Below are 13113 nucleotides of genomic sequence, written 5' to 3' on the forward strand. Positions count from 1 at the left end.
GTAGAGGGTTGAAGCAAACTAATATGATTAATATGCAGTGAACCTGCAAGTCCCATGGCACTTAGACTCATATCCAGGTCCTGTGACTCCCAGAACAATGGATTAGGCTGCAAGAACTACTCTCTTCACCCTTCCCTTAGGAAAGCAAGGTGGCTGCTGACCTGCCAGGCAACACGTATGAACCTGTCATTTCGGCAAACAAGACTGAGCCTTAGTGTAGGCCAACCTGGGCTACATATCAAGCCTCTTTCTCAACTGGTGGCGCACACCGAAGCAGTTCCAGGATAGGGCAACTTCAGGTCAGCCTGCGGACCCAACACTCAGGATACAAAAGCAAGCAGAGCTCTGAAAGTCTGAGGCCAGCCTGGTCTACATAGCGAGTTCCAGGACAGCCAGAGCTGTATAGTGAGGTCCTGTCTTGACCCCCCCCCACACACACACACTCCCACCAAACAATAAAAAAGATGGTGAGCTATTTGGGAGGCAGAGACTGGGTCCTCAGGACAAGCTGGCTCCATGTGTACAGAGACACACATGTGCACAGAGACACACATGTGCACAGACACACATATGTGCACAGACACACACAAATGTGCACAGACACATATGTGCACAGACACATATGTGCACAGACACACATGTGCACAGACACACATGTGCACACATGTGCACACACATGTGCACACACATGTGCACAGACACACATGCAAAAAGCCCCTGCATGTGCACTGTGTCGGGCCCCTGCCATTCAAACAGGCATGCTCAATACACACACACACACACACACACACACACACACACACACACATGAAACAAAAGGGACAAGGGAGGGCATCTGAGGCGGGGCCCGTCTGCCTGGACTAACTCAACCGTCAAACTGGCCCCGTGGCCTCCATGCATTTCCTCTTGCCGGTCTGTGACGTGGGCCCGGTTGCCCTCTGTATGGAGATCTGGATTTGGGGCATCTGAGGCATCTGTAAGAAGTGGTTCCGTTCATTTGGGAAGCTCTAGAAGAACACGGAGGTACTGGTGTTTTCTGGGCCAGGCTTTCCAGAGAGTTCTTTTGCAAGAAAGCTCAGCGTGCTTAGAGATGCAGGACACTGGGCTGAACCAGAACTGCCCAGAAGAGCTTGATCCACTTAAGGGGATGGGGTTTCTAGAAGGGAGGAACTAAAATAGGTCAGGGCTGCTTGTGAATGCGAGGACTCCCCCCACCCCTGTGCCGGGATGACAGGTGTCCCCCCACCCCCACCCCTGTGCCGGGATGACAGGTGTCCCCCCACCCCCACCCCTGTGCTGGGATGACAGGTGCCCCCCACAGCCCTTGTGCTGCAGGTGGAACCCAAGGCTGTGTGCCTCTTAGGAGAGCACTTTACCAACGGAGCTCTGCCCTTGGCACCAGGCTTCAGTTCTTTGAACTAAACTGGTCTTACGTAGCTCAGGCTGGACTAAACTTGCTATGCAGCTAAAGATGACCTCCAACTCCTGATTCTTCTGCCTCCATCTCCAAGGGCCAGGACTGCAGACATGCCCAACAGTAACAGACAACTTTTTTTTTTGTTTGTTTGTTTGTTTTTAGGTCTCACTATGTAGCCCAGACTGGCCTCAAACTCATGATCCTCTTGAATCCTGAGTGCTGTGAATCCAGGCCTATGCCACCACGCCTGTTTCCTGGTGTGCCGGTGATGGAATACAGGCCTTCAGGCATGCTAGACCGTCCTCTGCCCCCTGAACTACAGCACCAATTAAGAGGCCAGGTTTTTTGTTTGTTTGTTTTGTGTTTTTTAGGCCAGCTTTAGGGTCACAACAAAATTAAGCTGAAAAGTACAAAATTTTGGGACTTTGGCTATGGCTCCTGAGATATGCTACACTAAGCGTGTGCAAGTCCTAGCACCAAAAAAAGACAAAAGAGGGCAATTTCTAGTTTCCCCACGGACCTCCCCCACCATTAATCTTCAGTGCCAGAAGGAGACCCTAGGGGATTCTGGACAGGGATCTTCAACCGACCCAAGACCCAGCCCCTCACTGGGGACTCTAGGCAGGGGCTCCACCCTGACCACGCCCCCAGCCCCTCACTGGGGATTCTAGGCGGGGCTCCACCCCTGAGCCACGCCCCCCCTCACTGGGGATTCTAGACAGGGGCTCCACCCCTGAGCCACGCCCCCAGCCCCTCACTGGGGATTCTAGGCAGGGCTCCACCCCTGAGCCACGCCCCCAGCCCCTCACTGGGGATTCTAGGCGGGGCTCCACCCCTGAGCCACGCCCCCAGCCCCTCACTGGGGATTCTAGGCGGGGCTCCACCCCTGACCACGCCCCCAGCCCCTCACTGGGAGTCTAGGCAGGGGTTCTACTGCTAGGCTGTTCCACGAGATCATGGTGGGTGGATTTAAGACTAGTGTGTGAAATTTCCACCCCCCAGATATTTCAGTTTCATTCTAGGCCCCAGAATATCTCTGGCATAATTGCTAAGGGCTAAGCAATTTCTTTTAGTCCTGGTAGGCAACCTTTGAGAGAGCCAGGGAGCCTGGGCTTCTCCAGGTTCTGAAGCCTGTCATCTCAGCAGTGGAGAGGCTGAGGCAGGAGGATGGCAAATTAAAGGCTAGCCTGAGTAGAGTGAGGCGCCATGTCAAAATAAATACAAAAACAGGGCGTGGCTCAGCAGTTAGGAGTACTGGCTGCTCCTGCTAAGGATCCAGGGTCCCTCACAACCATCTGTGACTCCCGCTCCAAGGGACCTCACGCCCTCTTCAGGCCTCGGCAGGTACTGCACTGCGTGGTGCCCAGACAGACACACATGCAGGCAAACACTCTGACACATACAATAAATCTTTTAAAAATAAATACAGATAACGGGGTGAAGCATTACATTTTGAGAGCTATATAAACTCATCCCTCTGCCTTTTGACAACCAAAGAAAGCGGCTGGCTGGAGGCTGGCGGCAGACACTTACTCAGGCCGGAAGGGGACATGGGACTTTACAGGAGGTGCTAATGAAGCAAAGCCTGTTGCTTGTTCGTCAGTGTCGTACACTGGAACCCCGGCCCCTCCCTCCCCTTCAGCACTGTCTCTGGGGTGGTCCCAAAGGGCACAAGAAACACCCTGGAATCAGACTGCCCCTGGCAGCTATTTTTAGGAGCACATGCAAGTGTCTGTTTCTGTGGCAGGAGGGAGGCTTCAGCAGCCCTGGCCCTGTGGACCTACCAGCTGCTCCTGGGATCACTGCTGGGGAGGCAGTGCTTTAAATAGATGTTCTTTCCCCTCCCTCCCTCCCTCCCCTCCTCCCCGCCCCTCCCCTCTCCCTCCTCCTTTCCCTCCTCTCTTTGTGTCCCAAATAGCTGGATTATTGGATTATAAGTACATAGGGGGGCACTTGACAAGGCTGGTTGTTTTGTGTGTTCTTTAGAGTACATGGATGTGTGTGTGTGTGTGTGTGTGCGCGCGCGCACGCATGCACACTTGTTGCATACATGACCCAGAGAACACGGAGTGGGAGTCGGCTCATTCCTCTCACCATGTGTATCCCATAATCCGGCTCAGTACTGAGCCCTGTTCCTGTTGAGCCACCTCACAGCGTCTGGGTCTCATGGGCTCTAAGGATCTGAATTCCAGTCCTCACTCTGGCACAGCATCTCCCTGTCCTGGTCGATATTTGAGGCCATTAGGAAAAGATTGCATCATTTACCTTGCCATGTCCACACCGAGTGGCGTTATTTGAGGGTTGTATTTGTCTGTTTTGAAATTATTTTGTCTGTTTGAACTTATTTATTATATATGTGTATGTGTTTGTGCGTGCGTGCGTGCGTGCGTGTGCGTGTGCGTGCGTGTGTGTGTGTGTAGAGCATGTGCCATAGGAGGTAAGTGTAGGTCCAATGACAACTCGGGAAGTCTGTTCTCTACCGTGTGGGTGCTGGGGATTGAACTCGGGTCATCAGACTTGGAGGCAATTGATCTATCTACACAGAGCCGTCTCACTGAGTTCCACTGCGGTAACAATACACAGATCTTTTTACTGACGAAGAGAAAATAGGTTTGGGGGCCGAGGCTGTGGCTCAGTGGGAAGCCCTGGGCTCCATCCCCAGCCCTGGAGGAAACTAAAGGTTGGATTGGCTCAGGTCTGAAGCCTGAAAGTTTAGAAGGGGGATTTCCCTGTTTGGTCTTGTGGAACACACCAGTGCAGCAGATACTCATGGGAAAAGCAGAGTGGTGAAGGCCAGCAGCCACCAATTCAGGGCCACCCTGGCCAGGGTTCCTTTTTTTTTTTTTTTTATTCTTTGAGACAGGGTCTCATGTACCCCAGGCTAGCCTAGAATGTCCCCTGTAGTGAGGGATAACCTTAAACTTATGATTCTCCTCTTTCCCCTCCTGCCTGCATCAACCACACCGAGTTTCTGTGGTGCTATGTGTGGAACCCAGGGTTCCAGCGCACTAGGCAGGTGACGGAGCTACAAGCTCTCTACCAACTCAGTCCCAGCCCCGCTGTGCCTTTAAAACCACATTCTCCCAGGGACAAAACTCCAGCAGGCTACCCTTGGCACCCCCGGACCTAATTACCATGCCCTACACCCACCTCTAACCCTAACACCTTGGGGACCAGTTTCCCAATCCGTGAACCTTGGGGGTCAGATGCATCCAGACAGTCACAAGGCCCCTGTCGGTGGAGCATCCAGCTGCTGAGTGACAGCTTTGTCCTAAAGATGTTCCCCCCAAATGAAACTGGTTGGAGAGGGAAGGTGTCTCATGATAAGCAATCACACCAGGAGATGCCCAGTGGTGACTCTGGGGTGTGGCTTTATGACTTGGGGACAATATCAACATAAAGATGGAGCCTAACCATTAACGAAGACTCTGGAGATTTACAAATATTATAATTATTTATTTATTTATCATTTGTTTACTTATTTGAGACAGGGTTTCTCTGTGTAGCCCTGGCTGTCCTGGAACTCACTCTGTAGACCAGGCTGGCCTTGAACTCACAGATCCGCCTAAGTCGTGGCCACCATGCTCGGCTAGTTTTATTTTTGTGTGCTCAGGGGTCAGGTCTCCCTCCACCACATAAGTCCTGGGATGGTGGCAAGCTCCTTTACCAGCCTAGTGGCCCCTGATGAGACTAAATGAGTTTTTCCTATAAATGCCTCACCCCGTCTGAGACCTAAGATTGCTTCCTCAACGGGCACAGGTGAATCGCCACTGCCTCTTCCCGACCTTAGTGCCAGAGCTCACATTCAGCATGCAGCAGGCTTCCGTCCCAGCGCCCGATGAGCACATGGGAAGCTCTGGGTTTAATCTTCAGCCCCCAGGGGGTTGAAAAGGGGCAGCATGCGTGCAGGTCTGGCATGCTCCTGTGGTCACCTCTTCCAGTGACCACAGGAATTCGCGTGCCTCGCAGGAGCTGTGGAGCTGTCGCGGCGCCACCCGGTGGCGTCCTGGCTGTGTGCCATGTTGCACTGTTTCGGGAGTTACATCCTGGCCGACCTGCTCCTCGGGGAGCCCATCATCGACTACTTCAGCAACAGCTCCAGTATCCTGCTGGCCTCTGCAGTGTGGTAAGCACCTGGAGGCCGCAGAAAGGCTGAGCCTGGGGCCAAGGGGGGACTCCAGCACCAGGAGAGCGGGAGGTTGAAGGGGCAAAGACCCCAGTCGCAGTCTGCACAGCGCCAGCATCCCCACTGCCCTCCTCTGGGTTTCCCACTGGGCCGCCCTTCCCCCTGACCGTGGGCCTTCTGTCCTCAAAGGTACTTGATTTTCTTCTGTCCCTTGGACCTCTTCTACAAATGCGTCTGCTTCCTGCCGGTGAAACTCATCTTTGTGGCTATGAAGGAGGTGGTGAGGGTCCGAAAGATCGCCGTGGGCATCCATCACGCACACCACCACTACCACCACGGATGGTTCATCATGATCGCCACCGGGTGGGTCAAAGGTAAGCAGAATTGTGACGAGGGAGATTTAAAAAAAAAAAATCACCGCAGGGGGCCAATGAGATGGCTCATTGGGTAAAGGAGCTTGCGGCCAAAGTCTGGTGACGTAGTTTGATCCCTGTGGCCCCCACAGGAGAGAACCGATTCCCACAAGTTGTTCAGTGCCCACCACATGGACACCGTACACACCATACACAAAAACGATGAATGACAATAGGGGCCGGCAAGATGGCTTAGCGGGGAGGAGCGCTCGAAGCCGACCCCATGACCTGAGTTTGATCCCCAGAACCCACACAGTGGAAGGACAGAACCAGCTTTTTCAAGTTGTCCCCTGACCTCCACACACACACGTGTCATGGTGTGCGCATGCACAGGGACACACTCCGCACTACCACAAACAGTATAAATAAAATGTAACATTTTTTTTTTCAGAGAGAGTCTCTCTGTGTAGACCAGGCTGGCCTTGAACTCAGAGATCTTCCTGCCTCTGCCTCTCAAGAGCTGGTTAAAGGTGTACATCACCATACCTAGATAAATGTAATTTTGAAAAATTTGTAGGGGCTGGCAGGATGGCTCAGTAGGTAACGATGATCACCACCAAATGAGCTGCGTTCAGTCCTTGGATCCCACAGGGTGGAAAGAGAGAACTCACTCCATGAGTTGTCCTCTGACCTCTGCATTAGAGCTGTGGCATGCTGACACCCCCTTACACAAATAAACAGACAAATAATAAAATTATGAAAAAAGAATTATTAATTTTTTTTTCAATAAATAAGATCACAGCAGCCGGCTGGGCATGGGATGGGCTCCTGTCATCCCAGCATTCGTGAGGCTGAGCCAGGGAGGATTAGGAGTCCCGGGCCAGCCTGGGCAACACAGTGAGACTCAAGACAGTCCCTTGAAGGAGGGGACACATCCAATTGCTTCTTGCTGGTTTGTCCTGACTGTGCCGTGTGAACCTGGAGAAGGCTTTGTTGCAAGCCTCATTTCCAACCTATAATAGACCGTCCTCCCCACCTGTAATGAAAAGTCCTCCCCACCTGTAGTGAAAAGTCCTCCCCACCTGTAATGAAAAGTCCTCCCCACCTGTAATGAAAACTCCTCCCCACCTGTAATAGTAGTCCTCCCCACCTGTAATAGTAGTCCTCCCCACCTGTAATGGATGGTCCTCCCCACCTGTAATAGTAGTCCTCCCCACCTGTAATAGGTAGTCCTCCCCACCTGTAATAGTAGTCCTCCCCACCTGTAATGGATGGTCCTCCCCACCTGTAATAGTAGTCCTCCCCACCTGTAATAGGTAGTCCTCCCCACCTGTAATAGTAGTCCTCCCCACCTGTAATGGATGATCCTCCCCGCCTGTAATGGATGGTCCTCCCCACTTGTAATGGATGGTCCCCACCGAACCCAGGGCCCTGCGCTTGCTAGGCAAGCGCTCTCCCACTGAGCTAATCCCCAGCCCGGGAAGGGCCTGTGTTTCCTGGGACTGTGGCTGGAAGGAAGCCGGCTGTCAGGGCGTCCAGCCAGCTCAGCAGTGCCCTGCCCCCCACAGGCTCTGGTGTCGCCCTCCTGTCCAACCTGGAGCAGCTGCTTCGAGGAGTCTGGAAGCCAGAGACCAATGAAATCCTGCACATGTCCTTGTGAGTACCCTGGCCTCTGTCCCTCCTTGCCTGACCCTGCGCTATTAATCATCTGGAGATACTGCTGGGGTGAGGACAGGAAGAACTTCTGCAAAGAAGTGATATTTGACTGGGGTTTTGAAGAGTGAGTAGGAGTTTTCTGGCTACAAAAGACCCTCCTCCCAGAGCCTGGACCTAGTACATCCTTTTTTCTTTCATCCACTTATTTGTTCTTTTCTCCACTTTCCTGTGTGTCTGTGGTGTGCATGTATGTGGTCATGTGTACGTGTGTGAGGGGTACATGTAGAGACCTCGGGTTATGCTGGGATCATCCTCAGTTGCTTCCCACCATATTCTTTGAGGCGGGGTCTCTCAGTCAACCCCCCAGTCCTTGATATGCCCGGGCTCGCTGCCCAGCTGGCCGCGGAGTCATCTCCCTAACCCCTACCTCTTCATCGCTGGGGCGGCAGCCTGCAGGACTCACCTCTCCCCGCCATGCCAGCACCTCTGCTCACTGCCCAGGGGTTTTCTTCTCCCGCACGCCTCCTTAGCCCTGTGCACGGTGGCCTTAGCTTCCAGTGCCTGCTGAGCAGATGGAACCCACCGCACTCAGACCCCACAGCCACCAAGATCACATGATTATGAGGGGCGACAGGCGGCCACAGCACTCTCCACCCCCAGCGTTCAAGGGCTTAGCGGTGCCTCGGTGGCTTTCCTTATTGCTGTGACACCATACTTGACAGACAGGAGCAATTCAGGAGCGAGTGGCTTAGGCTTGCAGTTTAGGGGTTCAGTCTGCCAAGGCAGGGAAGCATCAAAGTCCAGCGAGAGACAGCAGTTCATATCCCACCCTCAGGAGTGCCCTCAGCTGGCTTCTCCACACCCAGTCCCAGACGGTGCACTGGGGCCACCCACACTCGGCAGGGCTCTTCCCTGGATAATCCCTCCCAGAGATTTGCCTCTGGGTGGATTTTTTTGTTTGTTTGTTTTTTCGTTTGTTTATTATTGTTGTTTTTTTTTGAGATAGGGTTTCGCTGTATAGTTTTTGAGCCTGTCCTGGATCTTGCTCTGTAGACCAGGCTGGCCTTGAACTCACAGTGATCCACCTGGCTCTGCCTCCTGAGTGCTGGGATTAAAGGTGTGCGCCACTACCGCCCGGCTTTTTTTTTTTTTTTTTTTTTTTTTTGAGACAGGGTTTCTCTGTGTAGCCCTGGCTGTCCCAGAACTCACCCTGTAGCCCAGGCTGGCCTCAAACTCTCAGAGATCTGCCTGCCTCTGCCTCCCGAGTGCTGGAATTAAAGGCGTGTGATGCCACCACCACCACTGCCAGGCTGATTTTTAGGTCATGTCAAATTGACAAGAGTTACCATTTCTAATCCAGGCAAAGTGGCACATGCCTTTAATCCCAGCACTGGGAGGCAGAGGCAGGAGGATCTCTGTGAGTTCCAGCCAGCCAGAGCTACACAGTGAGAACCTGTCTTGGAAAAAAAAAAAGATTCACCAGTATCAGGGTCCGTCACCCACACCATCGGTCACCCGGTGCTGGTGTGAGAAGCCAGGTGGGCAGCACACCTGTCACCCGGTGCTGGGGTCTTAGCACCAAACACCACTACCACGCCATTCATCTGAGCTTAGGTTCCCGAGGGCCGAGTCTGTCGTGGCGGGAGGACCTGGTAACAAGCGGCAGTGTGGCGGCCAGAGCAGGAGCTCAGGGCCCGCATCTGGAATGGCAAGAAACAGAGGAGGGCGAGGCCCTCGGATCTCCAAGCCAGCCCCAGCACTTCCTCCCCCAAGGCTACACTTCCTCAGCCTCCAGAATGGGGGCGTTTCATGGAACCACAGCTGGGAAGACAGGGACAGTGTGCCCTCGGCTCACTGCCAGCCCACCTAGCAGCACTGGAGGACTCCAGGTTGGGGGAGGGAGAGACTGCCTCAAAAATAAGGTGCAGGGCCTGCGAGCTGGCTCAGTGGGTAAAGGAGCTTGCCGCCAAGCCTGATGGTAGAAGAGTTCAGTCCCTAGGCCCTACATGGTGGAAGGAGAAATCAGCTTCCTACATGGAAGCTGTGCTTGCCTGGGTGATTGACAGAGGCAGCGAGACACAGGGTGGGAGCAGGAGAAGGGTGTGGGTCAGGAGGGACAGAAACTCAGCTCCGGGGACAGCACAGATCTTTCTGTCAGAAACGGTGGCCCTCACTTCATAATAATAAGAGCCCTGGGGGCTCAGGAGAGAGAAGCCTTTTATTTTACAACCTTGGGAAGTCAGGGCTTGCCATAGAGAAGAGGCTAAAATGGCTGGCACCCTGATTTGGTCACAGACTTTTTTATTTCTCTGACCGCATGTCACCACCCTGTGAATTCCTCACTGGCTGAGATCTTCCCCCAGCATAGCCCCCACCCCCAACTCCCCACCTTCCATCGTCCCGAGACGCCCTAGCTGTCCCAACCCAACATGAACTAAAATGCTCTCTGGCAAGCCGACACCAGTCGCCTGCTGGCCAGTGCTCCTGGCCGCTGCGCCTCTGCTGAGCATCAAATGCAGCCCAGGCTGAGAGCGGACCACAGTGACCCATGTCTCCCCCCAGCCCCACCAAGGCCAGCCTGTACGGAGCCGTCCTGTTCACCCTGCAGCAGACCCGCTGGCTCCCGGTGTCCAAGGCCAGCCTCATCTTCGTCTTCACCATGTTCATGGTGTCATGTAAGGTAAGCCTGTGACCTCCACGGCCCTGAGATGGGGTGCGGGAGCTTGGACACCCCCAGGGTACAGGGTCCACAGGAGACAGACAGGAGAAACTCACTGGGAGGTTGAGGGATGAGGAAGAGAATGGGCCTTGGGGGTGTAGGCTGGGCGTGCTGGTGGCCTGCATGGGAGGCCATGGGACAGGAAGCCGGAAGTCACTGTGAGTGTGACCCGTAGGCTCCACTGTAACTGATCGAACACCCAGAAGGGGCTTGGGCCTTCCCTGTCCTTCCGCAGGGCTGGAGAATGTTGTCCCCAGCTCCCCAAGCATAGAAGGCCCTGCCTAGGGATGGTCCATCCCTGGAGAAGAACATAGCCTTGGAAAGGGATGAGCCCAGATATGGAGGCTGAGGCAGGAGGATCGACGTGAATTTGAGGCCAGCCTGGGCTATGTAGTAAGTTCCAGGCTAGCTAGGGTTACATAGTGACATTCTGTCTCATAAAACCAAAACAACCTCCCTACCCCACCCCGGGCCCTGTAGCAGGGAAGTGAGCCCAGGATCGGGAGTTCAAGGTCATCTTCAGCTACACAGCAAGTTTGGGACTAGCCTGGGCTACGTAAGACCCTGTGTCAAAATATAACACAAACTAAAAGCAAGCAAACAAACAAGTGTGGAGAGAGGATGGAAGAGAAAAGAGGGCAGAGTGTGTGGGGAAGAAGGGAGGGAGAAAAGACGAAATCGTTGTTCAGAGTTCTGGAGGGTGATGGCCAGGATGGTGGGGGAGGGGTACAGTGGCAGGGGGGGGGCGGGATTCTGCGAGGGACTCTTCCCAGCTTCAGATGATTGACACCCTCTATATTCCCACACGATGGAATGAGATACCTATCTCTCATGGCCCTACATGGCTGTACAGTAAGTAGGAGGCTAGCCTGGGCTACAATGATACTCTGACTCAATAACAACAAAATGTAACACCCAAGTGCAGGTGTTGGGAGGTCCTGTTGGGGTGGGTGACCACTGGTCTCAGCATCCCTGGACTATCCAGGCTTGGACACCGGGAGTCGGGTCTCCCAAGACTCCAGGAAGGGGGCTCATGGACTTGGAGGTGTGGGAAGCAGAGGGCTGGGGCTGGACCACTCCTTTCTCACGGCTCCTTTGCTTTCTCCCCCATCGTTGTGTTCCTCGGGCTCCCCTGCAGGTGTTCCTGACGGCCACACACTCCCACAGTTCTCCATTTGATGTCCTGGAAGGCTACATCTGCCCGGTGCTGTTTGGGGCAGCTTGGGGAGGTGACCATCACCATGACAACCATGGAGCACCACATGGCGGCGGGCCGGGCACCCAGCACTCGGGCCTGCCTGCCAAGGCCAGGGAGGAGCTGAGCGAAGGCTCCAGGAAGAAGAAGACCAAGAAGGCGGATTAGGGGGTGGACCCAGGCATCCACGGGGTGTTGGGGAGAAGGGTATGGACTCAGGGAACCTCAGAACTTAGGGGCATCCAGGGCTCAGAGTTCCCCTCCACCAGCCTCGACTTCCCTAGCTGCAATTTGGGGTCAGCAGCCACTCCCAGGGCTGATGAGGGTGGAGGAGGTGGGTAGGAGTGAGAAGCCCTGCTTCCTGCCAGACCTCTCATGACGTCACAGCCTTCGGGGTCACCCATCCTCACGGCACCCACAGCAGAGCCCTGGCCAGTAGATTCTTGGTTTTCTTTGTTCTTTCAAATTATATCTTGTAACCAAAAGAATTTAAAGCCCACGTGGAGACTCAGTTTCCTGAGTTCCTCCGGAGATCCAGGTGCTGGGGTTCTCACGTCCTGTCCCTCCCAGGACCGCCCTAGAATTTTGTGACTCCTTCTGGGCATCTTGGGGTAAATTGCCTCCTTCTCTGAACCTCTAGCTTCCTCTCAGTAGCGCGGAGACCCCGGGTCCTCCTGTGTACAGAGGGTAGATAATGTCAGAAGTCTCCTAAGCAGCATGCTATGGCCAGGGAGCCTGCGTGAAGGACCGTGGCGGATGCTTTGTACCTCAGGCTGTTTGTGTTTGGGCCCAGAAGGTCTCACCAGTTACTCAGCTGAGCGGATACATCCAGGGCTGCTAGGAAGCAGAGCTTGGGTTTCCAGCTGCCCACAGGCAAAAGAAGTGTAGCCACCTGCATGCAGGGCAGAGTGTAAAGAGTCAACCGCCTTGAGTGCTCACAGTTGGGCCCTGGACACATCAGGGGTCCCTCATGCCGGATCAACATTGTTCATTCAGTCATTCAACAAACATGATCCACACCTGCTCCGTGTACAGTGCTATGCTGCTGCTGGAGAGGAGCAGGCCTTGTACAGAGTCACCAGAAGGTCTGAGAGGTGAGTGTGGGGCCAGGCTGGGCTCAGGCTCCTGTGAGTACCCAGTCTGCTGAGAAAGCGCCTTCTCACGGCATTGCCCCCACCCAGGTAGGGTAGGGCCTGAAGCTGGAAGCCCCTGGGTTTCATCCTCCTGGTGTCAATCAAAGCTCAGTGCGAGTGATAAGCCAATAAATGTGGTGCCAGTGAACCAGGCTTGTTTGCTTTATTCGGCTCAAAATGTAGGGATGCGGTGGGTCTGTTCCTGCGGGGCTGGGGCCTCCGGGGGTGGGAGGTGGATCGGAAGCAGGAGGTGGGGGTCAAGCACACCCGACTTCTCAAAGACAGCGGGAAGGTTCACACCTGTCACCCCAGCACGCAGGAAGCTGAGGCAGGAGGATCACCAGTTCCAAGCCAGGCTGAGCTACCTGAGTGACAGCGAAGAGGAAGGAAGGACGTGAGGAGGGAGAGAGGGGCGGGGAGGGGAGAGGAGGGGTGGGGTTAGCATGGCCGGTTGCACTTTCAGGAAGGCGCCCAAAGGGGTCCTGGTGATCCCGGCTCCTCACAGTAGCTGAAA

At 54.4% G+C, this 13113-nt stretch overlaps 1 protein-coding gene across 1 annotated transcript in view; it reads left to right on the top strand.

Annotated features, from left to right (window-relative positions):
• Tmem38a (transmembrane protein 38A) overlaps positions 1-12750 on the top strand; it is a 16862-nt gene extending 4112 nt beyond the window's left edge. Inside the window, exons 2-6 of the mRNA XM_028893492.1 lie at positions 5387-5543; positions 5733-5917; positions 7465-7552; positions 10115-10232; positions 11410-12750. Coding sequence (XP_028749325.1) covers positions 5387-5543; positions 5733-5917; positions 7465-7552; positions 10115-10232; positions 11410-11634 — 773 coding nt within the window. The 3' untranslated portion in view covers positions 11635-12750. The remainder of the gene's footprint in view (positions 1-5386; positions 5544-5732; positions 5918-7464; positions 7553-10114; positions 10233-11409) is intronic.
• The last annotated feature ends 363 nt before the right edge of the window (positions 12751-13113 follow it).

Source organism: Peromyscus leucopus, chromosome 17 (genome assembly GCF_004664715.2).
Source record: "Peromyscus leucopus breed LL Stock chromosome 17, UCI_PerLeu_2.1, whole genome shotgun sequence".
Classification (NCBI taxonomy): Eukaryota; Metazoa; Chordata; class Mammalia; order Rodentia; family Cricetidae; genus Peromyscus; species Peromyscus leucopus.